General features: G+C 40.4%; 1 protein-coding gene across 1 annotated transcript; it reads right to left on the bottom strand.

Annotated features, from left to right (window-relative positions):
• Window positions 1-177: 177 nt before the first annotated feature.
• On the bottom strand, window positions 178-27,049 carry LOC120481313 (uncharacterized). Its single transcript, XM_039674907.2, has 6 exons — window positions 26,884-27,049; window positions 22,854-22,945; window positions 21,197-21,405; window positions 12,688-12,734; window positions 9,136-9,210; window positions 178-912 (listed from the first exon to the last, which is right to left on the bottom strand). Exons 1-6 carry the CDS (start codon window positions 26,923-26,925, stop codon window positions 718-720), a joined length of 660 nt encoding a protein of 219 aa, XP_039530841.1. The 5' UTR covers window positions 26,926-27,049; the 3' UTR covers window positions 178-717.
• Between the last annotated feature and the right edge of the window lie 461 nt (window positions 27,050-27,510).

The raw sequence follows: 27,510 nt of genomic DNA, 5'->3' as shown, positions 1-27,510 counted from the left end.
TTTAGCTCACTCGGGGCGGGGCTATGCTAATACCGCAGTGTCAGTCAGCAGTCGTGGGCGGGGCTATGCTAATACAGCATTGTGGCAATTAAAGCATATTAAAAACCCCACATAGACATATACACAACATTAGATGTTCACCACAGGGGGACTTAAAAAATATATTAAATTCCTGTATTAGTGGAAGACAATTTTTATTTGTAATACATGTAGACAGACACAACAGCAAGCAAACTAACATTTCACTAAGCATTAAGCTTTATGTACAACTAAATTCATTATTCTTTACTCCATCAATATGGTACCTATAGTTACAGTCTGCAAACAATATACAGGCAGGCATACATCAATGCAAATGTGATTTAAATATTCATATTTAAATATATCTTTAATAATTTAATGGTTCACAAACATTTTGTAATCTCTGTAATGACCTTTAAAAATTGGACTTTTCTCACTGGTTGTGTGGAATTACAGATTACTGGCACATCCTCTGATTATCAACAGAATAAATACAAAGCTAAAAAATAATTTTATTGTCAATGCTCTGTATATTAACTGGGTCAACATCGTGGCAGCTTTTTAGCATTAGGATCAGTGCTACAACTCATTTAAAGAAATGCTGATAGAGATGAAGCACATTTTTAAAGTTGAATGGATAGCGTGAATAAGAAGTTGGTAAATAAGCATCTGCATTCAGCCGTGAGTTTGCAGTCTTCACTTGATGGATGGAGTGTGTATCTCTTGGGAATCATACTCATGGATGAACTGCTCCATGGCCTTGACGCAGCGCATGCCGATGTCCCTCAGGTTCTCGTGCAGAGACAGCTGGATTAACTTCTCCAAGGACGGATCCTTGGTCACCAGCATCTTCACAACCATGCCAAACGTGTCACAGTCCTGCCGATACACCTGTATGGATTATAAACATTACAAGCATTACAATATATCAATTAAACTACTGAGCATTTTTGTTTTTAAAAAGCCGCCAGCCTTTTTTAAATGATCAAAGTCTGTCCTGGCTTACTGTCCTTCTCGGGCAGGTTTTTATTAGTTGCAGTTTAGAAAAAGCCCTGTCGCCACTTGGGATAGCCACGTCTATGACACTCGCTAGAATAGATGTAGGCTTCAGAATCAGCAGCTCTGCCAGATCTTTATTTGTGCCTGTTTCATTTTTTTTATTACAGACCACAGGGAACTTCGAAACTAAAGCAACTGTGATGGAAACTTGGGTAATGTCATCGCTGTAGGTCACTGCATAAGCAGCGCATCATCAGCTGCCTCTACGAGTTCACTTGGATCCAAACCTTTGAAACATTGCTTGAGCTGGTAAACAGCTGTGTCGATGCTGGTTTATTTTCTTCGGATTTTCTTGACTGTAGAGCAGTTTTGGTCAGTGCCTTTAGGATGTCCGTATAACAAAACTGTAGTGCGTGGAGAGCATCGTGTTTTGACGCTCATTGTGCGGGATAAAGTCTTTTCAGTGTTGGCTTCAAAAGCTGATTTTCCAACATTTCCAAGTCTCTGGACCACGTCATAGAACTCCTTCATCTCTGTGATATGATATGCCGACAAGCTTCATTTAACACCAAACTCAAATTATGCGCTTTGCAATGCATTGGGCTCCATGTAAAGGATTCGTCTCTGCACTCCAGAATAAAAAGCCTTCCTCATATCCTTGTCCTCTGCATTGTTTAAGCGACGGACCCTTACTTTGGATGAGATCAAGAGTTGTTTGTTGGAGACCCTCTGCAGTTTGATCGGTGATATTCTGGCATCCAAGGAAACTGTCAGTGACATCAGCGCAGAGTGCGTTATCATTTTCACCTTTCCGAACGATAACGTATCTGAAAACTGGACTGAGTTGATCAACTTTGCTGATATCCTGAATCGTGTCCATTATGATTGAATAAAATGCTGCCTCCTTTATCTCAGACACAATTTTGTCATGCACCTTCTGAGATAACTATGAAATCAATTCATTCTGAATTGCTGTGCTTAAATAATGTACTTGGCTTTTTAAAATCTTTTTTATCCGACGCTGAGACATACCGGGCTAACAACTTAATTACTGACCAAAAGTTCCCATTGTTTTCGGTCAGTCAAATTTTCATTATGCCCCCCTGAATGACAGATTACATGAGGCTAATGTCAGAGTGACGTCAATGATTCTTGTAAGCACTTGAGTCCAAAAATGAACCAGACTCTTGTATTCGCTGTCAAGGTCATTTTTCCACATATCATATGTGACGCAGGCTGTGAAGTTTTTCACCTGCCAGTCATTGGGCCTTTCTCAATCTGTGTTCTTGTCTGTACTTGTGTTCTTGTGAAACATCATCTTTTGTGGCCCAAGTACTGTCCCAATACACAAGTTTGCATTTTGGCAAGAACGGTTAAAAATCCCGGATGTGTTCTTGACATGCCCACTGTACCGAGGCTGCATCGGTTGATAACTTGTGTGAACTTGACGTGAGAAATATCGCGACAGCTTTCAATTCGGCATTCGAGGAAGGAGAGGCAGGTCCATACAGTAATTCGTTTTACGCTCATCACTAAATTCACTTCTGAGAACGTTGTAGATTTCAAATATTGGCATTTTCGCCAAAAATTTTGGTGAATCGAAAATGTGCTCAAACATTTTTGGAAGTGAGAATCTAAATGAGCATCTGCGGGTGTTGAGTTAGCTAGGGAGCGAGCGGGCAGTTTGCTCACAGCCCCGTTTCACCCCACAGTCGAGAGACCGTTGCCGCCTGGCTGTTCACATCGTCCCAAACCGTCAGCAGCATTCTGTCCGCTCGTCACCTTGAGCTCATTCCTCCGAGAACAACTAGCAAGAGCAAGTCCATTCTTTGCATTCTTGGTTTTGAGAAACACCCATTAAGTTCCACAGTCCATGACGGATGATGGGACGGACATCTCCTATCTGCAAAAGCCGCCAGTACGGCTCACAACAGGTGCGGCCCATATTTGGCGAGTAACACAACCATTTATGTGGCTCCACTGAGATATTTTCTCAAACTTATTTTTGCACTCATACGCTTCCCTTTTAAAGCAATTTAGGAAATTCTCGATTTTGATAGGATAAAAACAAGGAAATTGTGATGAGCAAACACGGGTAGACGGCAATTAGTACCAAAATAAAAGTCCTATTTAGTCACGTCATAAAAAAGCTTTATTTATTTATTTTGCGTCATATTTTTTGGGCTCCAGCACTTTAGAAATAGTTGCTCCTTTGCACTTAAAGAAGATTAAAGACAATAGTCCAACGCAGTGGTACAACGAGCACACTCGGGCCCTTGAGAGAGAAGCCAGAAGAATGGAGCGCAACTGGAAGAAAACTAAGAGAGAGCACTAATGCGTACAGAAAGGCCTTAAAAAGTAGCTAGATCGGCTTATATTTCGAGTCTCTCATATTTCTTTGATACACTGGCTAAATTAAGAAGAAATAAAGCTTCTACTTCTGAAGTTTCCAAACAACACAGCAGTAATGACTTTATGAACTTCTTTACTTGCAAGATTAATAATATTAGGGAGAAAATTATAACTACTCAACCGTCTGCTACAGTATCGGACCGGGGACTGTGTCGTAGTCTCCCTGAGGAAAGCCTCCATTCATTTATTGCTATAGAAGAGAAAGAATTGTCTAAAATAGTTAAATCATCGAAATCAACATCATGTATGTTAGACCCTAGTGATGAACTACTGAAAGAGATGCTTCCAGAGGTCATAGATCCTCTTCTTAACATCATTAATTCATCTTTGTCATTAGGATACGTACTGAAAACTTTTAGGCTGGCTGTTATTAAAGTCGGCAAGAAATCAAATTTGACAAATCTTCTTTTTGTGTGTAATAATGTAGTGTTTATTATAAATGTTTTATCTGTGCACTTCATTATTTTTTTTTTTAAATTCATGTAGCCTTATAATCTTTAATCAAATAAATTACCCTTCCCTCCCCCCTCGAAACGACCTCTCTTCTTTTCGGTCACGTGCCATGGTGAAAGGGTGCGGCCAGATCCGATGTGGGTGCGGCTATCAGTGCACCGCCTCTCAGACTGAATGTAAACTGGCATTCAAATCTGTCTCCATTTTGTTTGCAACGCCCAACCTCCAACGATCCAATCAGTTCCCGAAGGACGAAATCAAGCCTCGCCTTACATTTTTTTTTCTAATTTCAGAAATCGTTTCACTCGGATAGACGTCACAACAAAGGAAAAAATTACAGTCTCAACTTCCGTTTCATGCCGACTTTAAACCACTTCCGGATTTAGACCGTACCATAGTACCGAGACAGCTCTCGTCAGTCACACGTGATTTGCTCTTATCATCCGATCGTGGTTGTATCTCTCTATTAGTGTTACTCGACCTTAGTGCTGCGTTTGACACAATTGACCACAACATTCTTTTAAATAGACTAGAAAATGATGTCGGCATTAGTGGAACTGCATTAGCATGGTTTAAATCACACTTATCTGACCGTTATCAGTTTGTAGCAGTAAATGAAGAGATGTCTTATCCATCACAAGTTCAGTATGGGGTACCACAAGGCTCAGTACTAGGACCGCTGCTGTTCACTCTGTACATGCTGCCATTAGGAGATATCATTAGGAAACATGGAAATAGCTTTCACTGTTATGCTGAGGATACTCAGCTGTATATTTCTTCAAACCCTAACGAAACTTACCAATTCACAAAATGAACGGAATGCATAGCTGATATAAAAAATGGAAGACTAGTAATTTCCTACTACTAAATTTGAACAAATTTCTGATTATTGGACAAAAAACCTCTGCGCGTAGTAACCTAGAATACGGTCTAACATTTTTTGGCTGCTCTGTCAAGTCTTCGTAGTCAGCATCTGTAAAATTGCATTCTTCCATCTTAAAAATATATCTAAACGCTGACATATGCTTTCAATGAAAAATGAGGAACAGTTATTTCATGACATCAAGGCTAGATGACTGTACTGCTCTACTGGGTGTTTGCCCTGCACGCTTAATAAACAAACTCCAGCTCGTCCAAAACGCAGCCGCTCCAGTTCTTACCAGAACCAGGAAGTATGACCATATTAGCCCGCTTCTGTCAACCCTGCATTGGCTGCCTATTAAACATCGTATACATTTTAAAATATTGCTGATTACTTATAAAGCACTGAATGGTCTAGCTCCACAGTACTTGAGCGAGCTCTTGACGCATTATAGTCCTTCACGTCTATTGCGATCTCAAAACTCCGGCCAGTTGATAATACCTAGAATATGGAAATCAACTGCAGGCGGGAGATCCTTTTCCTATTTAGCACCAAAACTCTGGAACAATCTGCCTAACACTGTCCGGGAAGAGGACACAACCTGTCAGTTCAAATCTAGACTAAAAACACATCTCCTTTACCTGGCATACACATAAAACATGATCGATTTCTATTATTTAAATCAGTTAAATGATTATTAGGCTGCATAAACTAAATCAGCCGGAACCGGGAACACGTCCTATGACACCTGATGTACTCGTAACATCATAAGAAGAATGGTATCTACACTAATGTTATTCTTTCTGTAAAGCTGCAACAATTTGAAACAATATGTATTATGAAAAGCGCAAAACAAATAAATTTGAATTGAATTGAATTTTTGCTTATTCCGAGGTTTACTGTAGATGGAGGACCTGCGCCTGAACACGACCACAACGCATGATGTAGTCCACTGGATCCGGTGGTGAAGTGACTGATATAAAGGAATGTATGGGTTATGCATATTACCTCGGTTTTCTAAATGAAGGAACACAGGCACTCTCTAGGTTTGCTCCACTGCCAATAGGTGTATTAGCTCCTTCAGCAGAAAATATGAACAAAATGATAAACGGTCCCAGTTAATTGCACCAAAAAGTGTACCTGGAATGGTGAGGCTTACGCACCATCTGCCATACAGTAAAATGGCATTATTCTATTAATGCTTCAGAGGTCACTCCTGGGATCCTAAAGCGTCAGCCCTACATTCAGGGAAGACATCTTGCTAAGACAAATAGTATTTTTGCTTTAAATATAAAAATCTACTTTACATTTTTGATCAAATGATTTAAATGTGGTTTTGCCTCAGTGAACGTTTGATCAGGGTTACATAAAAACATTACATACAGGGTTACATAAAACAACCAATGTCAATAAATGTGAATTTCTATATTGCTAAAAGAGAGAAATTATGAAATAATATGCATTTCACCCTTGCTAAAAGCGTTATTATTGGTGTGTGGAGAAGCAGGCAGTCTTGTAGAAACTCTAGGATTGTATGTGTGTTTGAGCTGCTAGCTTTTATCGGATCACTTTAAAATAGCAGCGACTGCCTCATCTGCGGTAACCATAGAGATAGCGTGTCTCCGTGTGTGCGCTCTGGGGTGTATCTGAGTCACGCATCATGAGCTCTCCGGTGCAGTTTCTTGAAAATAGAATAAATGACTATGATTACAATGAAAACACACCATATAATAGAGTTAGAACTTGTGTAACTCACTGAAGACACAAACTTACCAACAGGTCTCAAAATAAAACTATATTCAGAATAGCACTACCCTTGCTATTTCTGCAGCACGTTTTGCTATGAAAACGATGTGAATATTTTGTATGCATGTAATATGCAGATGATTTTCTACAATAGCTAGAACGCATGACGGATGTGTACCGGCTCTCTGTGGCCCAACGAGCCTCTCTAGTACGCAGAATCCTGTAGATGAGTGGAGTGGAGGAATCCACTTCCGTGTCTCGCTCACAGCCCGGCCTTGCTCCTCATGCACCCAGTGAACCTTCACTACATCGTGTCAACATTCATTTTATATTCCAGTCCATGGGGCATCTGCAGAGACTCATCCATGACAGAAGGTTTTTGTTGCCATTGTTTTGCTCATTTTCTGTGGATTATTGAACTAATGGAATGGACATACAGACTAGCAGAGTGACCAATGCTACGCAATTAATCACATATTAACGTGATCACAGTTAATGATCGTCTGCATTATTGGTGAACTAACAAGAAAAAAAATCTAGAAAGATATATTGGTGTTTATTCTTATTAGGCATAAAAAAAAAAGTTTGGTTCCGGTTGATCAGGTCAGATGAGGTCATGGGTCAGCAGGGAATTTTTGTTTTTCTCTCCAGTGGAAGCAAGGGATAGGTAGGAAACAGTGATTTATAGGCTAATGATGATACATCTGTCTGAAAAAATAACGAGGCATGTTAATTGTTTTTAATAAGCTATTGTTTTCTAAATGTCGGTGTGGCGAGCAGAACGAGGTTGAGGGTCGAGGAGGACGAGGGTCGAGCAGGTCGAGGAGGGTCGAGCAGTACGAAGTCGAGGGTTGAGGAGGACGAGGGTCGAGGAGGTCGAGTAGGATGAGGTCAAGGGTCGAGCAGGACAAGGTCAAGGACGAGCAGGACAAGGTCGAGGGTCGAGGAGGACGAGGTCGAGGAGGACGAAGTGGAGGAGGACGAGGTTGAGGAGGACGAGGGTCGAGCAGTTTTGTGGCCCTGGAAAATAGCCGGGAGTACTTCATTGAAAAACTTCCAGCGGTCAGACTCTGACCAGGGGGGTCACAACAGAGTGGGTCAGTGTGTATGCACTATAGAGCTGGTAAGGATTGCATACAACTTCATGTCTTAAATGGGCGAACTAACCCTTTAAAGCCACAATATGTATTTTTTCTGCTTTAAAAATAGCAAAAATAACTGTATCTATGTTATATATTTCTGTTAGATGTGTACTTACATTATCCCGACAGTTTCCATCAACTTTTAAATACGGAGAAATTTATGGTTTAAATCGAAGACACGGGACGTTTCTTTATTTCCGTTTCGTCACCCGTCTATGGCGTCATATAACCTTTGACTCCTCTATTTTCTCTAACTTCCTTGCGGAGCCCGACGAAACCTCCAAACACAAAGGGGAACACTGGACTACCGCCAATAAAGCAAAGAAAATGACGAAGAAAAAAAAGTAAGTACGTATTTTTATGTGTGTAAATCACGTGCCCGCTCACGAGCGCTCACTCTTAACAGACACACTGTCCCCGGTGCTGCTCGCGCATAAAGCGCTCCCCGTTCACAGTAACCGTGTCGTCTCATTCAAAACAGCCAACTGTTGCTGTTAGCGAGCCGCGCACATTGAATACTCATTATGAGTCAGGCTGCGAATGTACGTGCCCGCTTCAGCGCGCTCATGCTTACTAAATAAACACCGCGCACTCACTACATTCCCTTTAGCACATAGTGGATGCATAACGCAAACCCAGTCAAACGTTTGACTGCAGTATCTTATGTGCTTTATAATCCGGTGCGCCATATATATGAAAAATGTTCTAAAATAGGTCATTCATTGAAGGAGCGTAATATAAATATTTATATTCGTCTGTATTATAGTTATGGACCACGATTACGCTTTGCCTGCACGTTCTGCTGCTACAGCCAGCTCATTAGCTAAAGCTCAAACGTACGGGTGAAAAATATGACCCGAGAAGGGTTTGGGACAGGAGAAGCATGACACAGGTAAACATTGCCGTTGCATTTAAAGCTTCTTGACAAGCTAAATCTACAGAGAGATGCCGTATATCCGTATATTTTGTGAAACGATGATGTCATGTCATGAGCTGAGCTGGTTGTCATTGACAACTCCCGTGAGCCCACGCTCTTTCCCGACGTCATCAACGTACGTCTTTTGTTATTATTTTAAACGAGTGACCCCTGGTGGCCAAAAATCGCATACTGTACATTTAAGTGTTTTGTAAATTAACTCTACTATATATACATAGGCCTACATAGCACAGTGTAGTTGTGTGTGTTACTTCATGAAAAATAGTCTCGAATAAGTGGAGGATCCAAGTTAAAAAACTGCGATGTCTGATTACCGTACAGACAAGTTAGTGCAGTTCTTAACAAAGCAGACACAACACACAATTTTCCAACACCACTCAAACCAATTTTTACATTTTTTTGAAGTCCACGAATTGAAGTATTTGCTATGTCCCTAAACACCCACTCCACACACACTCTGACTTCACTCATTCATTTGTTGTATTCCATCATTTGAGGGGTGAGATGAACATGTCGAAATGGGGCTTGCAGACGCACACACACACACACACACATCAATTTACCTCCTCTATCTGCTCTTGCTTCTTCTGTATGGCTCTGTTTCGCGCTGCATTGCTCTTGCTGGCCTTCTGTGACACCTGTAGACGTCACAGTTAAAGACATCAGCAATATTCCAACCCAAAAGCATATATTTACGTATTATATATGTCACCGTTTGTAGAAATGCTCATAAAATATTTTTTATAGCAATGCTTTTACGATTGTAATACATTGTAATGTCATATGTTTACATACTCATGACAGAAGCTATAATTCTGCACACAGAAACAGAAAGTGTATCACAAATGTTCACATGTTAATATACTCTTTCAGTGGAATGAGGGTAAACAAATTCGAGACTTCCTTAGATTTCCACGACGCATGCGCGAGAATTGCGATCTGAAGTAGTGTAAGCTGGCGTAAGCAGATCGCAATTCTCGCGCATGCGTCGTGGAAATCTAAGGAAGTCTCGTTCTGGCCTACAAGGAAGAAAAGAAATAGTCGAATAAACTCGTTATTTTTGTTTGTTTTTTCGCACAAAAAGTATTCGCGTCGCTTGATAAACATATAGTTGAGCCACGGTAGTCACTTGGGATATTTAAACATTTTCTTCATTGACTTTCTGGGCCGTCAAGAGGCAGTCCCTTAGGAGCCAATGTGGTAGTTATACAGCTCTCAAATTTAATCAAAAATATCTTCATTTGTGTTCCGAAGACGAACGAAGGTCTTACGGGGTTGGTACAGCATGGGGGTGAGTAATTAATGACTTAATTTTCATTTTTGGGTGAACTAACCCTTTAAGGACTCTGATCAAATCTATAACCAAGGAGACCAACAGACCGGGCGGAGGAAGACTGAGACATCAACAGATTAGAAGATTAACTAGGAAACACAGGCATGAACAGACCAGAAAAAGAGATGAAAACAAACTCTGAACAAACTCTAAAATGTTGCTAGTGTGTTTAGCATGGTACTAACATTTCTTAAATTGTTAGCATGTTAATAGTTGTTCAACATGTTACTAACAACAATACTGTTCCTGGAGATCTGCCGTCCAGCAAAGTTCAGCTCCAACCCTGATCAAATACACTTGAACCAGCTGATTAAGATCTTCAGGAACACTTGATAAATACAGACTGGTGTGTTGGAGCTAATGATGTTACACATGACACTGAAGCTTCAAAGTTTCAGTTTCTCATGAAGAATTGGAAAGGGTTGTTGAAAAAGGCTTTCCTCTTTCGGCGCTTCTCCCGTATGGTCTCAGCTCTCCGAAGCTGGATTAACCTTTTCCGCTTGTCTATGCTGAGCTCATCCAGGGCCACTCTTTCCTCATCACTTGCTTCCCGCCACCTTCTTTTAAGTGTCCTTAATTCTCCTTGAAGTTCTTTGATCTGCCGCTGTCTCCTGCTAGGCCCTGCTGGTGGCCTTGGCATCTTGCCTTCTTTAACGCCAAAGGTGTCATGGCACACCTGGTACACAATGTCAACCATGATCTTGATCTTCTTGACTGCATCTCCTTTCAAAGTGTTTTCCAGGTTGATATTTAGATTGTCTTCCAGTTGGGCCCATCGGCAGTCTGTTGCTGGTGGTAAGTTCAAGCGTGGTTTCCTCTCCAAGTCTTTTGGACTTTCAGGTTCACTGACTCTTTCTGTGCTCTGAGTAGGTTGAGCAGGGAGGTCTGGGGCGCTGTGGTTTGCCCCACCGACTGATGAACACCCTTAACAAACTCAGAGAGGTTACTCTGCGTAAGCTCGGGTGCTCTGCGTTGCTGACTCTGCTCTTTGCACTTCGACTTGCCTTGGTGGATTTTAACACCTCGCTCGTTCTTGAAAAGCCCTCCACAGATGTTGCATCTTCTTTTGGCTTCGACCTTCTTTCTTTCTGCATCCATCCAATCTCGTAGTCCTTTTTCCATTGTCCGGGTCTTTAACCATTGATCCGTCCGATGGAAGATTATCCCCCCCCCCCCCCCCCTCGGTCTGCCTGGGGGTTTTCTGTTTGTTCGAAACTCGTAGCTTTTGTGCAGTGCTTCGGGGTGCTAACCCTGACACTATTGCGTGCCGTCTTTCCGAGCTGTCATCTGTTCTTTCCCGGATGTCCGTGGGTCTTCCCCCACCGCCAATGGGCCTCTCCCCATGGTCTCGACAATAAGGGGAAGTAAACATCTAGATGCTTTGCCACAAGCTGCCACTGTAGGAACTACTAAACCATGATGCAGACCAGTTTCTCATGAAGAAATGAACAGCAGTTTCTCATGGTTCTGTTTTCGACACTCCTAATGCTTCGATTCTTTTCCCAAAACATTCAGGGGAAAGCCTCAGTGCTTCTTGAGGCTTCATTTGCCCATCCCTAGTTGGAACTCCAGGAACGGCATTGGGAACCCCTGTTTAAGCATTCGTGGTGGGAGATCGAGGCTACAATTTGAAACAATCAAAGCAAATGTGCTGTATTGTGACAAGGCTTCAAAACTATCCGACACCCGTCTCCACGGTGACCCCTAGTGCTCAGAACAGAGTAAATGCAACAAAAAAACCTATTGCAGTTTTTTTTATTGAAAGTAAAATCTTTAAAATGCAATCATCTAATGTTTGTAGAAAGAAATGATATCTGTGAGGATTTCCAGTCTGGATTTAGACCGTACCGTAGTACTGAGACAGCTCTCAGAGTCACACATGATCTGCTCTCATCATCCTATCATGGTTGTATAGTGTTACTTGATCTTAGTGGTGCATTTGATACTATTGACCACAACATTCTTTTAAATAGCCTCAAAACCTCTAACCCTAACCCTGTACTTGTTATATCATAAGAAGAATGGCATCTACGCTAATATTAGTCACTCTGGTTATCCAGAGGTTTACCGCAGTCCGCCGGATCTGATGAAGGACCAGTGCCAAAAATTATGGTAAAATATGTACTATGTTGAACACAATGAAACAGCCTAAACAGAGCATTCGTCTTACACCCGCATCCACTTGATGAAGCGGATCACACTTTAAAATGGCGGTTGGGAATAACCAATGGGAAGTGAGTAGGGAAGTTGTCGAGTGTGTGTCTAAAGCGAAGTGGAATTCACTCGAGGTCATCCTCAGCCAGTTACTGATCTCGGTTTCTTGGACATCTGCATATCGTTTACGCTCCTATAATCTCTAGTTCACTACGGGATATTTACTACGGGATATTTACTTCTCTGTGTTTCCTGGTTTTGCACTTTGCCCTTGTTTGCTTGGTTTTAAGTTATTGCATGAATTTGACTTCCTATAGACCTCTGCATGTATTATGATGCTGTTTTTCTGTTGCCCAATAAACTCGTCGGCTAAGTCGTCAGCCTCTTCCATGTTACCGTGTGGAGCATGGAAAGCACATAGACTTTGCATAGACAAGCATAGTTATCAAAACAACTAAAGGTCCTAGTGCTATTTGGTCTAAGTGTCCACACTCTAAGCATCATGCTCAGAGAATCATATTTAACATACATGTACAGTAAATCACATCATTTGTTAATAATAATAATAATAATAATAATAATAAGTGTGATCATAATGAAATAATGCAAGGAGTTTCTGGTCTCTTACTGTGAATGGCAGTGATGGTCTGTCTCCAGAGGATGGCCAGGGAATGTCTATAAAAAGGGAATGGTGGGAAAAAGAGGAAAAAGTTAGAAAAAAAGACAACGGCTTCTGTAGCAAAATCTGTGTGGTGTCCTTTAGAAAATATTTTTTCTAAAGTTTTTTTCTAAAGTTTTTTTTTCTAAAGTTTATAAATATTTTTTATATATTTTTAAAATATTCCTCCTAGCATTTGGGCTTTTGTGTTATTTAATGGTGTGTACCTGGACGTTTAACTGCACATAAACATGTTTTACTACTCTCACCCTCTCTCTACTCACACACACACACACACACACACACACACAAGCACATTCTCTCTCATTATATCTCACATTCAAGCAACACATACACACAAAAGCAGTGAGTCATCAAGCACATAACTGTGTGAGATGGAGGGGGAGGTAAATCTTCTCAACATGTCACATCTGATTTTTAGCCAACTCAAAAACAGACATGCACGTCTGCATGCACATGCACAAAACTTTTACACACACCCACACAAATGTACATGCCAGAGTTGTGCATTATTAAGAATCCGTGATTTTTAATTGAGCTATAGGTGATAAAAAAGGATTCAGCATTGTATTTTCAATGTTACTTTGAGGCACCAGAATAAAAGTGAAAGACATTACATTTTAAAAATATATTTTATTAATCAGTACGAATTACCCAAATTTGAAAAAAAAATCATTCACACAACACTATCAATGTAACACATTTGTGTAGACAGGCAGATGAAGACGAGGACGAATAAAGTTCCAACACACCAAAATAGGTACAAATCTAAAACGGCAGCAGGGTACACACACACAACTTTAAACGTAAACTTTAAACACAGAATTGATTTGAGCGATCAACACAGGCAGGTAGCTGCTAGAAGCGCCTCGCGCAGACAGAGTCGAGGAAGCGATGGCACACCGATGGCGAGCTGTGTGACCGAGGGCGGAGGCGGTGACTGAGGGAAGGCGGAGCTTGTCGGAGGCAAAGAGGGGGAGGGGGAGGGGGCAATGGACAACCCACAAGTCCTTGCCAGCAGCCATATCACCCTGTACCCAAGACTGGTCGCCCGCTGAAGATAAACAGGGCTGAGGCGGGTCAGTGCCTGGATGGGGGACTCCTGGGAATACCAGGTTGCTACTGGAAGAGGTGTTAGCGAGGCCAGCAGGGGGCGCTCGCCCTGTGGTGTGTGTGGGTCCGAACGCCCCAGTATAGTGATGGGGACACTATACTGTCAAAGAGCACCGTCCTTCGGATGAGACGTTAAACCGAGGCCCTGACTCTCTGTGGTCATTAAAAATCCCAGGATGTCTTTGGAAAGAGTAGGGGTGTAACCCCGGCATCCTGGACAAATCTGCCCAGTGGCCTCTGTCCATCATGGCCTCCTAATCATCCCCATATACTGATTGGCTTCATCACTGTCTCCTCTTCACCAATAAGCTGGTGTGTGTGTGTGTGTGGTGGGCCTCCTGGCCCAATATGGCTGCCGTCGCATCATCCAGGTGATTCATCCAGAATCACTCCATTGTCCCGAAATCGTACCGAACCGTCTGAATGTCTGAACCAAGGTATGAACCCAACCCACCGAGACTTCTGTACCGTTCCACCCCTAATGCAGTTTCATTATTATTCATTACCATCCAGAGTGAGGCTTACTATAAATAATTTGTGCGACCAAATCATGTTTTGCGCCAGTAACTGAAAAAGTTAGTAGCGCAAGTGCCACCAGTGGAAAAGGTTAGTGTAGTTCCCTGGGCGCGAGGAGGGAAGGCGCGATAAGTATGTGTGTGCGCGTGTGTGTGTGTAAGTTACGCTCAGCGCAGCTTCTAGGTCTCCAATTGTTAATTTTTTTTAAATATATGAAATGTTTTTCGCTGTTATTGGAGTTGTCATAAAGAATAGATCGTCTTGTAGTACTGCAGTGCTTTATCAATATGTTTATGCGTTATGCTAACAAACAATAACTGACTGGGTCACCTGACCAATCACCGCAGATTCGCGTCGCGCAAAGGAGTGGTTTGGAAAAATGAGTCGTTGTACGAATCATTTGGGAGTCGTTGAGCAAATCAGTTAAAAATAAATGCAAATTATAAGACAAATGAAGTGTTTTTATCCTTGCATGCATGTTAAACTGTTTTTGGGAACTCCTAAAGCAAAAATAGGAACATTTCAAATGCTATGATAGGGGCTCTTTAATAGAAATTTTACAGAGAGCAAATGGACTGCAAGCATCAGGGAGGAGGGTGGCATTATTATGGGTTCCAGCCCATACGGGAGTAGAAGGTAACGGGATGGCCGATGAGCATGCAAAGAGAGCAACAGGGAAAAATAATATAGATATTGATGTGAAATACAGTAAAGCAGAGATAAAAAGTATAGTAAACCATTCAAAAGTGGCATATCTGGACAATGGGGGCAGAGGAAGGCACCTTTATAGGATACAAGGGATAGTGGGAAAAGACACACACACACACACACACACACAACCAGAGCTAGACAGGAAGACATTGTGCAGACTAGAATGAGGTTGGGTCATTCAAATCTGAATAATACACTGTTCCTAATGAGAAAGCATGGTGATGGAAATGGTGAGTATTGCCAGCTGAAACAGTAGAGCATGTCATAGTGTCCCGTCACAGATCCAATCAGGCAAAGGGCTGCTACTCAGCTGGAGATGAAGAAAGGGTCTTTAGATACGAAGACCTTATTGGAAAGAACTTCAGGAGACATTTTAGTTTTTTTACGTTGTTTTTTGAAAAGTACAGGCCTTTTTAAAAGGATACAAACTCTACTTTATATGTTTGGTTTTGTTTGTTAGTTATTACAGCACAGAATAGTCATTAACTCCCGTTCCTCACTCCAGTCCAGCGGTGGCGGTAATGCACAAGAAAGAGTTGCTAACCGCCAATTAAAATAAGAAGGAGGAGAAGAAGTAAGTTTGCAAGTAGAGATGGGAGAAATGCCACTTGAAAGTTAGAAGGAGAACGTTAAGGATGAGATACTTAATTAATGTAAAAGGACATGATGAAAGACATCCAGTTAAAAAGGTACTGTAAAACTGTTGGGAATATGAGTATTAAAAGTGGGAATAGTTTTGGGTAGGCACAGGAAACAGAGACAGAAGAAGCTCCTTTGGTTGCAATTTCATCTATAGAGCCGCTAAAGCAAAATATCAAAAAGAGTGACAGATCATATATCTGTTTTTACAACAGAACTGATGGACACATCATTAGCTTTACAATGGATAGAAGAAAAGCAGCCTAATAGACAGTAGTGTGATATCGACTGACTCACAATCAGCTCTGCAAAGTTCAGAGAGTGGAACATCTTTAACAAGACAAGATATTAAAAATGAAATATTGCAGAAGTTATACGACACCATAAAACACTTAGGAGTAAAGGTGAGTTTTGTGTGGGGAACGAGGAAGATGATAAACTAGCAACTATCCTGAGATCAACATCAGAGTACAGAAGAGGAAAGCAGACTGAGTGGAAAAGAGGTGGAGGAGGATATGGGACAGTAAAATAAGAGGAAGACATTTGTACAGTATACAAACTAATGTGGGGATGGAAAGAACAAATGTTAATAACAGGAAAAAGGATGTAAATGTGAACATTTATTCATTTAGCTGACGCTTTTATCCAAAGCGACTTACAACTGCTGTATATGTCAGAGGTCGCACGCCTCTGGGTCAACTAGGGGTCAAGTGTCACAAGGGACACATTGGTGTGGATTCGAACCCGGGTCTCTCACACCAAAGGCACGTGTCCCATCCACTGCACCATCACCGCCCCGTAATGATAATGACAAGATTACGTATTGGACATACAACACTAAATCAAAGTTTACTTGAAATAGGAAAACATGAAAGTGGTAATTGCGATAAATGTGGATATCCAGAAACAGTAAATCATATTTACTAGAATGTGTAGCATACAGTAGAGAAAGGCTTGGATTAATTCAGTCAGTAATTTATAGGGGTGTAAGAAATGATATACTTAAGGAATTATTAGAAGGAACAAATTATACAATACACGAAAGAGTTTTTAAATTACCCAGAACTGGTAAAAATAAGATATAATTTATTTATTAAAATTTAATGTTTTTTTTTTTTTTTTTTTTTTTTTGTTTGTTTCCATCCCCAAGTGTATTCTATCAAGTAGTGCTCCATACTCCAATCCAGTAGGTGGCGGACAATGCACCTTTAAGTTGGTTTACCAACCGCCATTTAAACAACAGAAGAAGAAGAAGAAGAAGAAGTAGTTTGTAGCCATGTGCCGTAGCAGGGCTAATATTTCATCTCTGTTCAAGCCACTGTTTGCCCTATTTGGAGGAACAGTAACTCAATGTAAGTGATGTTTTGTTGCTTGGGTTGTGCATGTATATGACATGTTTTCTGTTTGGTCTGATTATCGTTTAATCTTGTTTGTAAATAGAGGGTTTCGTTTGGGGGTGCATGGGCTGTACCGATCATCAGCCTTGAGTATTGTAAAGTGTATCAGGAATACTCGTATGGCTGCACGATATTGGCATTAAAAAATGGCATTGCGATATTTTATTTTTCCACGATATATATTGTGATATATAAATACAATTTGTCCACGTGACTTGAATAGATCTATTTGGAAAGAAGGATTCATTCTAGAATGACTGGGGTGGTTTTGTCATGGAGTAAATCCGCATAAAAACTTATATTACTCATGTAGTTTTTATTAATGTAGTTAACTAGACTTTAATAAATGCGACCGTATTGTAAAGTGTTTCCGATTGATGTCTCTTGAGTTCTTGAGGACGTACTATCACGTCATCTTTAACGGACGGCTCTGTCGTGTGCTGCGTGTGTCCTGTCACCGTAAACTGCCCTGTCAATCATCCTGTCACCGTAAACTGCCCTGTCAATCATCCTGTCACCGTAAACTGCCCTGTCAATCATCCTGTCACCGTAAACTGCCCTGTCAATCATCCTGTCACCGTAAACTGCCCTGTCATTCATCTTGTTACAGTTAAAATCCTCCATTCAATCTAATTTGATTTCCTACCGTTTCGGGAGCACGTTCATCTGCCAGTCATGGGTATTGAGGATACTCTCCTCGTGTTTTGCAATTTGAATATAATGATGCATTTGAAAACTAATGGCTAAACGTATCCTTACAAAAGTTCACAATGCTGCTGCAGAAGCAATATAATGTGGACAACATTGAATACATTAATTTTCGTCAGGCCAGATAGTGTTAATTAATCACTCAAAGCTCTTTATCTAAACCTCTTAACATAAGTGCGGGACTCCGTGTCTGTAGTTTTTTAACACTTTTTACTCGTGTTTGTAGTTCTCTAACCGAATCCTCGTCCAACGGGCAATGGTTTGTGGGCAATATCAGCCGTTAGAGTGTGCATCGATCTACACTTCAGTTTTCTGACCGGAAAAAGTAGACCATCCGGGTATCTTTGAAACACTCATTTCAACGTACTACGGTTTGGGACGCATTAATTCTATTTTCAAATACTATTTAGGACGGATAGTATGCGAATTGGGACGCAGCATACGTTTTGGCAATCGGACCATTTTATTGACTGGCTTGTTCGATCTCATTCATTAAAATGAACAAATCTTTTTTCGAGACGTTTCTTTCATTTAAAGGGCTTTAAATGTTATACTTGCTTCTAACAGCCTAATTCCCCGAACACATCGACCTATGCAGTCTTTATCATATTCTGAATTAAGAAATCATTATAATGCAGTCAAAAATCATTTACAGGGAACCTAAATAATTACTTTACCTTCCGACTCGACGTGACAGACACAATGAACGGGTCGAACCCTGCTTCGGATGCAGAGCTCTAGCGGAGGCCGCGATCGGGCCAAGCTGTGGCGTATAAAACAGGCCTAATCTGTCAAACATGGGGCAGAGGTGGAGTTACTATTATACATTTTTTGAGATTTCTTATTGTTTAGATGTTGTTGTTTTACATGTTTGTTATTTAATCACCTATATCTTTATTTTTTTTATAGTGCACTCAATAAATTAATTGTACATTTTGAAAAAAAAAAAACGTTTCCATTCTATTTGTTGTATAAATCAGGGTTTATAGTAAGTAAACAAGGACTGATTTTTTTTTTTTAAATTAGGGTTAGGGTACCAAAAATGTCTGAAATGTTAGTCTCACTATAGCCAAAGTCCCAAAGTTGGCAATCCTGGCTATCCATTCAGGCTCCTTCATCTGTGATCTCAACAAGAAGATTATTGTACTCCAGTGTGGACTCATGCCTATATGAGTTTATGTTCAATTATATATTTTCTTAGATGAATGTTAGTTTTGTTTGATTTATATTACAAAGGGGATAAATACTTTAAAATACAAAAGGTGGATGAAAGATTTCAGATGATCAACTCCTGCGAAGACTTCAAATGCAAAATCTGAATCAAGTTTATCAATGCTTACAATTTTCTAAATGTCATAATCATTTGTTGACAAACAAGTATTCATTACTTCAACGAGATCATTGTTTCTGCCTTAAAGTTTTACATTGTTTAAATGAGTACATTTTAGCTAACTGTGATTTTTGTATATGTACATTTCTGAAATGCGTAACTTGGACGTTACCTCTAATAGCAGATCACTCTAAACTGTAATGCGGACTCAAGCATTTTCTGTAAAGCTGCCTTGAAATGATGTGTATCGTGAAGAGCGCTATACAAATGAATGTGAATTTAATTAAATGTATAATGTTAAGTGTCCCATGGGTGTCGGGTAGGGGGAGTTTTAAAAATAGTGGTTAACATTTTTGAATCACAAATTCATATTTATTCTTTGTAAGTTATTGAAGGAATACAAATGTATTAAATGTATAATTTAGGTTCCAATACAATAGTATAAACTGAGAAATGGTCTGTACATTGAATTTAGCATTGAGCGGTTGAGCACGCGCTTCCTGTCCTGAACTGTTTCTCTTTTAAGTAAAATGACTGAAACTCTCGTGAGCTTTTGTCTCAGCAAAAGAGAGTCTGAGTCTCAGTGTTTGAATGAGTTATCACTCTCAGTTTCAATACAGGTTTCCTAAACCTGTATACTAGTTTGCTCCACCTCTATGTAAATCCCTCCCCCTAAATGTATAAAGTAAAAATTCCCTTAGTCAGACAATTTTTGAGATGACTACAGCGAGGCAATAAAGAACTTCTGCGTGAAAGATACCTCAACGTCTCATGGTCAACGCCACTTTGGAAGAAAAAGTTCACTGTTCACTGTCAAAAGTTATTGTTTGCCTGATTATTTGTACCTGATTTTAAGATTTGTTTGTTTTTTTACAAAAAAAAAAAAATTGTGTAAAAAGTATGATGCAACATGAGCAGATCTAGATTTAATCCTGCAGTCAACACTTAATTTCATAATTAGGGCCCTAACAGTGCGAGGACCCTATTGAAACTGTTAGGGTTATTTTTTTATTATTTATTTATTTATTTATTTTTCTGCAAAGTAAGCGGCATTTTCGGGGCCGCAACATGCTCAAAAACTCACCATTCCAACTCATTTGGCACGCATGTCAGGACTGGTGAAAAATTTTGTATTTTGTGGGTTTTGCGGATGGGCGTGGCAAAATGGCTCGCTAGCGCCACCTAGAAAATTGAGAAAAATTAGCCCCTCATCCACGTTCAACCTACATGCACGAAATTTAGTGGGGATGTGTATCATTTCAAGACGCACAAAAAAGCCTCAAGAATCCATACCCTAAACTCGACAGGAAGTCCGCCATTTTGAATTTGGCGACCGATTTGGGACGATTTACACACTCCGTACTTTAACGAACTCCTCCTAGGGATTTAGTCGGATCAACTTCAAATTTCTGCTGTGCCTTCTAAAGGCATTGACTATGTAAAGTTGTGCTATCTGCGTGTTTTCGTCGATGGGCGTGTGTGTGGCGTCGATGATTCGCCATGAAACAGGAAGTTGTAGTAACTTGGCTGTAAATGCCCAGATTTGCACGAAATTTTACACATTTGACAAGAGTCCCGCCCTGAACAAATCTATATTCTGACATTCACCCACAGTCATAGCGCCACCTGCTGGCAACAGGAAGTGACCTTTAATGAAGCAGCGTAGCAAATTCACAGCCGCAACGGCTGAGCTGCAAAATATGCAACGCGGCCGCCTCACACCCCGACGCGCTACAGGTGCGAGGGCCCGCCCATCGCTGCTTGCAGCTTTAATATTATTTAAATATTGTGCATAGGCACTTTTGGCCCAAGTCCCCGTTGATTTCCGACTCGTGGCCCAGCCTTGCACACACACACTCCTCCTATGATTTACTCGTAATTAGAGGCTAGACCTTTGGGAAATTCTGTAAAGCTACAGTGAGGAGAATGCAGAAGGCTATGTCAATCCCTCCTAGTTTTAAGACAGATCCAAGGACATTTATGCACAGTATGTAAAAATCAGTTGAACCATTAGCAGCAAACCGATTCACACGATGCAGCTAACCTGTGGTGCCGGGTTTGGTGTGTTGTCTAAGTGCTGTGAAGGAACTCTTGTCCAGGCCTTTATTGAGCCGCTGTCTGGGAGGAGGAGAGGCTCTGGGCCGACGGCTCAGCTGTAGGCTGCTCCACGGACCTCTATGATGCCTCTGGTACCTCATTGCAAAATTTGGACGTTGTAAAAAACGCTCCTCCATAGTCCTGAAAAACCTGAAGCTAAGAAAAAGAGAAATTATCATAAGATTGTTATCTGAACAGATTTTTCTTCAGGTAGCTAACAGTTATTAATTAATAGCTATTTCTTATCCTGTTGGTTCTGATGGGCTCTAACTTGTTATCAAAACGGACACTACGTAGAGCTCACAAGATAATTGCTGATACCTGTCACCCTGCACACAACGCCTTCCAGCTCCTGCCCTCTGGGGGGCGTTACAGGACAATCGCCGCTTTAAAAACAGCTTCTTTCCGAAAGCAATCAACATTTTGAACTCTGAACGCTGAGGACTGGATTAAGCACGACCTGTTATCCCTTATGCCTATGTATGTTTTGTGTTTTGTATGTATATGTATGTATGGTATTGTATTATACATGTTTAATGTTCAATGTTAATGTATTTTCTGGAACCTACACCCAAGAAATGATGGAATTGACCACAACATTCTTTTAAATAGACAAATGATGTCGGCATTAGTGGAGCTGCATTAGCATGTTTTAAATCACAATTATCTGAGCGTTATCAGTTTGTAGCAGTAAACGAAGAGATGTCTTATCCATCACAAGTTCAGTATGGGGTACCACAAGGCTCAGTACTAGGACCACTGTTGTTCACTCTGTACATGCCACACACACACACACACACACACACAGTCTGTACATGCTACTCATAGAAGATATCATTAGGAAGCATGGCATTTCACTGTTGTGCTGATATATGCTATGCTGACACTCAGCTCTATATTTCTTCATGCCCTGACGAAATGCACCAATTCACAGAAATTCACAAAATGATCAGAATGTATAGGTGTTATAAAAAATGGATGCCTAGTAATTTCCTACTACTTAATTCTGCCCCCCCCCCCAAACCCCTCCCAACCTTCTGTAGGCCAGAAATCATGGCTCAATGACACACTGGAGCCACTGATCATGGCCCCTCTCCTAACCCGATAAGTAGAGCACTTTAGCATCAGTGCTTCGCACTCTCAATCGCGAGTTACTGTCATTACTGTTAGTTACTACAGCCTAAAGTTTGCTAGCTAGCTATGCCTTTGTCACATAAAAGCTTATTACCTAGTTGCGATCATTTACAAAACAGCTCGATCTCCTTATTAAAATTTATGAAATCAAGATGTGGATTCATTTTATGAAGAGCCACCTTGATTAAGAGCTGAGGATCAACACCAATACCTGCGTCTACAGTGAACATGCCATTGTTGGCAGTACTTGCCCACCAATGAGTGCAGTTCGTGCCCACCAATGAGTTTAGTGTGTACCCACCAATGAGTTTATTACGTGCCCACTAAATTAGTGCAAGTCTACTCTCCCTTCTTGCAACCAACGAAGACAGGTTAGCTAAAATGACTCCACTAAGAGAGTAGTCAACATTTTATTTCAAGAGTTTGCAAAATGTATTCAAGCTTAACCTTATTTTTTTACATATTCTTACCGAGAACGAAAATATTTTCCCTCAAACCTTGGTCGATAGAGGTGGGTGTACCGGGAGGGACTCCTTATTCTCTGGATGTGTCTTTTCTTGTTCTGAAAAATATAAAAATTCTATTTTAAATGACATTCAGAAATGCAAAATTATCAATTGAAGAATGCTATTTTCAAAAATCGACAATTCAATACTCCAGACAAGATTGCCGGAAAAACAGATAAGCATGTTAAAAACACATTAGGGTTAAGCAATAATATTTTAATCATATCTTCAAGTTTTAATGTTTAATCAGTATTTTATTACTGTGAAGAATAATTATTCCATAAATAATACATTTAAAAGATTGATTGAACTAAAAACTGTCTGTCCTTGCAAAGATAATCTGTATAAGAATATTGTTTATGTTTAGCCATTTTCCTTCCACATTTCTTGTAAGGTGAGATGTATCACACGTTATCATATAGAAAACTACCGTTTTCTCAGAATCCCGAAGCCAGGCATTTCAGCCCGCTGAAAAGCGTTGGCAATCAATAAGGCCAGGAAAAAATGCCCAATCATCCAAATCTTACTTGTGTGCCTATCGCCTGTCTGACACAAGCTTGCATTGAACCGGCTATTCCAGTGGCGTAGCGTCTCGGTATGCAGGGTATGCACGTGCATGTGGGCCCGGGCTGATTGGGGGCCCGCCCATGGGGATTTTTTTATTAAAACCAGGTAATTCATTTTTAAAGTGTAGCCACAATAAACATATTTTTGTATGCATGCCATGATATATTTCTCTAACGTTTTATTTTTATAGGAGTGTGGTGAGTCATTATTTCGACCTCTGTGCTTGTGCTAGCCATGGAATAGCGGCTAATGGGTGAATATGGCATGAATGGTCTACATTCGCGAGATGGACGTATGCGCATTAGGCTATTCGCTCTGTTTTCTTTCTGAACAGTTAGGCTATGTTTAGGTGGTATTTTTCATGTTTTTATCACGCAATCATGTTTTTGATGCGGTGGTGACGCTTGTAAAATGTAATGGTGTGTTCACACCGAACGCGAATAGAGCATCAAATACGCGTTAGACGCTTGAACATTAGGTCGAGTTCAAACTTTTCAACTTGCGCGGAAGACATTTGTGGCAAACGTGTCGCCCAATTCGCAACGCCCGGCGTGAATGATGCATCTATTCGCGTCTTTGCATTGAGTTTGTATGTAATTAAATTCGCGTTCGGTGTAAACACAACATTAAGGGTAGCGGCGGCGATAATAAAAGCACCTATAAGCTGTCACAAAGAACCGGCAAAAGCAACGATTATGGATATGTATGTCAAATATCAAGGAGACATTTTAATTTTTCATTAAAGGTGCCATCTGACATAATAAATCAAATCCTACTCCATATTCCATAACAGATGGGGGCAGTATACCTCCAGAAAATGAGTTGTGCTCCTACCATCGCGCATGTTATTCAAATCATTTGACATGATAGTAACGTTAAAAGGTTGGAAGACCGCAGTTTCACGTGGAGCATTTGGAGATTTTTAGAGATTAGAGACTCAATGAACAACATCTCAACACTAAATGATGAAGACCGCCTCATAGACGCCTGTCTCAAAAACAAGCTGGTGCATTTCGACGATATGGGAAAATAAAAGCTTAGGCAATTATTTGAAGTTTATGGTGTTCGTTTTGTTCATATTACACTTTTATTGTTAGTTTGAATTAATTTGACAGACAGCATTCGCTGATGTTGATCAAGCTAGCGCCATTCAGAGCTGCCAACTCTTAACGAATTCACCGTGAGACACACGCAATTGACACTTAGCAAGCAGGTTAGTTAAGCTCTCAGATTCTTTCAATTTTTTTATAAAATTCAAAGAATAAATACCGTTTTGGCGCTTGTACATGTTACACCACAGATCCCTAGCGCACGTGAACCGATCGTCTCTACTAGCTAATGGAAAAAGAACATGAACTCTGTTGAAAGATACAGTATGCTACAACTTACCAAAATGTATTCCTCATGCATAATGTCGACCAATCCTTTATTTAACTCATCCCTGAACTGAAATGTAGTAGTGGGCTGTATTTCCACACGACTGACATCAGGTTCAAGTACACACACAAGCCGGCGCTAGCGCGACTCACTCGTGTACTGCCTCCCATGGCCGAAACTGGTATTACGACACCTGCCGGGCCGGGGCTAGTAATTAGCATGCTAATTCAGGTTAATATCTCGACAGCACTACAACTTGTCAGCTTTTTAATGACATCATCAACCTTATTTCTTCTCATTCTTTTGATGCATGTAGCTCATTTTTTGGATATTTTTACCTCAATTATTCCATATGGCACCTTTAACTAGTCGACGATGCTGATACGCGATCTTCGCAGTAGGCTAGTGGATGCCAGAGAGAAATGCTCATTTCATAAGCAGAGAGCAATCTGTTTGGTTTAGTTTCGTTTTGAATTGTTTTGTTTACAAGTTGACATTTCAATATAGATATACGTTTCAGGTCTATGGAGTAGCCTAGTTGTACGCTGCGAGACGCTCAAGTTCAAACACCGCCGCCTGCGTGTCGTGATTATCTATTGTTTGCTTTTACTACTTAAATCCAGGCAATTGGTTGATGAAACATTGATTAAAATCAAGATAAAATTGAAATGAAAACGAAATTAACTTAAAATAAAGGCTTTGTGCTTTTCTGTGTGAGGTCTGTGGAAGTTTTAGATCCGTCTTTTAGTGCCGCTCAGCGCCCACGTCCAAATAACGGAAAACTGTCATGTCTACTCATTACTCACCTGCGTAACTTACTAATGGGCTCTATGCACGGTGGTATTTCCGGTGAAGGTTTAAGGATGCTCGATAACTTCCGCCGATCATAGTCCAATGCAATACCGAGAATTTATATTTAATTTTATACTCCATGGTTATACTAAAGAAACGTTAGTCACAAAAACAGATAAAACAGACACCCCTCGTTCTGTTTATGCTTCTTTTTAAAATTATATAAACATAACTATATATAAAATTAAATCTAAACGTATGTACATTTCGTTTCAAAGACGGGAGGACAGTAAATTTTGAAGACTCTGCCATAATCCCGTTTTCCTCGGTTTGCCTCCGCTTTAATCTCCACAACAGGTGTTGTGCCTAATTTCGACCCCCTGCCAAATTATTACCCCCCTCGTTGAAGTCAGTACCTGATTGCCTAATCCCAACCCCGCCCCTAATCTTAACCCCTCCCCCACAACTAATCCTAAACCTACCAATACTCGGGGGGTAATAATTTGGCGGGGGTCGAAATTCGGCACAACACCGGAAATGGACGAGCATCCTTGCGTCAAATGCGGAACTTATGCGTGTATATAGCCCATTGGAACCTACAACAAGATTTGTGATTCGAACATGTTTGTTTTAAGTTTTTGCTCAAGTTTTAACGGTCATTTAATTAATACAAATAACACGTTTTAACGCAATTGGTATAGTTTGTAGACGTTCCCTTAATCATTCTCGTGTATAAATATGCAGCTATAAGGTTATTTTGAATTGATACTGTAATGTCGATACACAGGTTGCAATCTTTGTATTGATTAGTATTCTTTGTAAGGCTGCCGACTGTATAGAATGGTAAAGGAAAACGAATGTCCAGAGAATTTCGAACCTAACTAACTAACTTTACAGCGCTCCTAAAGAGAAATATGTTTTACTCGTTGTCATCCTAACAAATACGGAGAATAGCCTATCAATATCAATGGTTCCGGCCATGGTCATATGTGTTGTGCATAGGAAGATGAACTAAACAGGAAGGAATGACCTGGGTGTAACTGAAGTGACTGAGGCTCAAACATAATCAACACGCACTCGCAATAAAAAAACAGTTGAAGTAATCCTTCTAAAACATTAACGTCCTGTTTCTGAGAGACGTCATTACTGGGATTCTATATTTAATATTGAACATTCTGAACGCTAGAACGGATAGCTACAACAGCTTGTAATGATGGTGTTGTTGCTGATGTTCAGGTGCGAAATGAATCATTCATACCGTTTTACTGCAATGAACGGGATCTCCTGAACGCCTGTCCATCCTGTCCGACGTTTTCCAGTTTAATTGATCGATTATTGTGTTTTCTCAACAAGAACACGAGCTCCGCCAAAATATGTTCCAACTCGACTTTCACTTTCACTTTCTATTTGTGGTGTCGCTGCTGCTGTCTAAAGTTAGTTTCCTTGTGTGGAAGTCTGGCATGCTCTTCAGTGCGAACACGTCTGTTTTCAGCTGTCCTGGACGGGGCCAGATGTTTTGTGGCAGCTTGTTTGTGCTTCAAAATAAAGTTTAAAAAGAATTAAAGGCATTTAAAAGCTTCCACCACAGACAGGGTTTAATTAGCCTATTTATGTCCTGAAGTTCCCTGTTAAAAATATTCAGTTGTGGTTTTATTTTTATTTTATTTCTTTCATTTGGATGGGACAGTGCATATTGATGACTGACAATATAAGTTGATGTAAATATACTGGATTTAGCGCAATGCTACTTTCCATCTCCAGTCCCAGACATGGAAAAAAAACTAACAGACAGAGCTAAAAAAAGAAATAAAAGTAGGCTACCTTAAGGTATAATTATTTAAAGTGTGTATTTTAAAATGCCTGTGCAGACATACCAAAATGCTTG

This window comes from Pimephales promelas, chromosome 14 (genome assembly GCF_988280905.1).
Source record: "Pimephales promelas chromosome 14, fPimPro1.hap1.1, whole genome shotgun sequence".
In the NCBI taxonomy this organism is placed as follows: Eukaryota; Metazoa; Chordata; class Actinopteri; order Cypriniformes; family Leuciscidae; genus Pimephales; species Pimephales promelas.
Note: the sequence above shows the minus strand (reverse complement) of the source record. Positions and strands in the feature narration are given on the sequence as shown.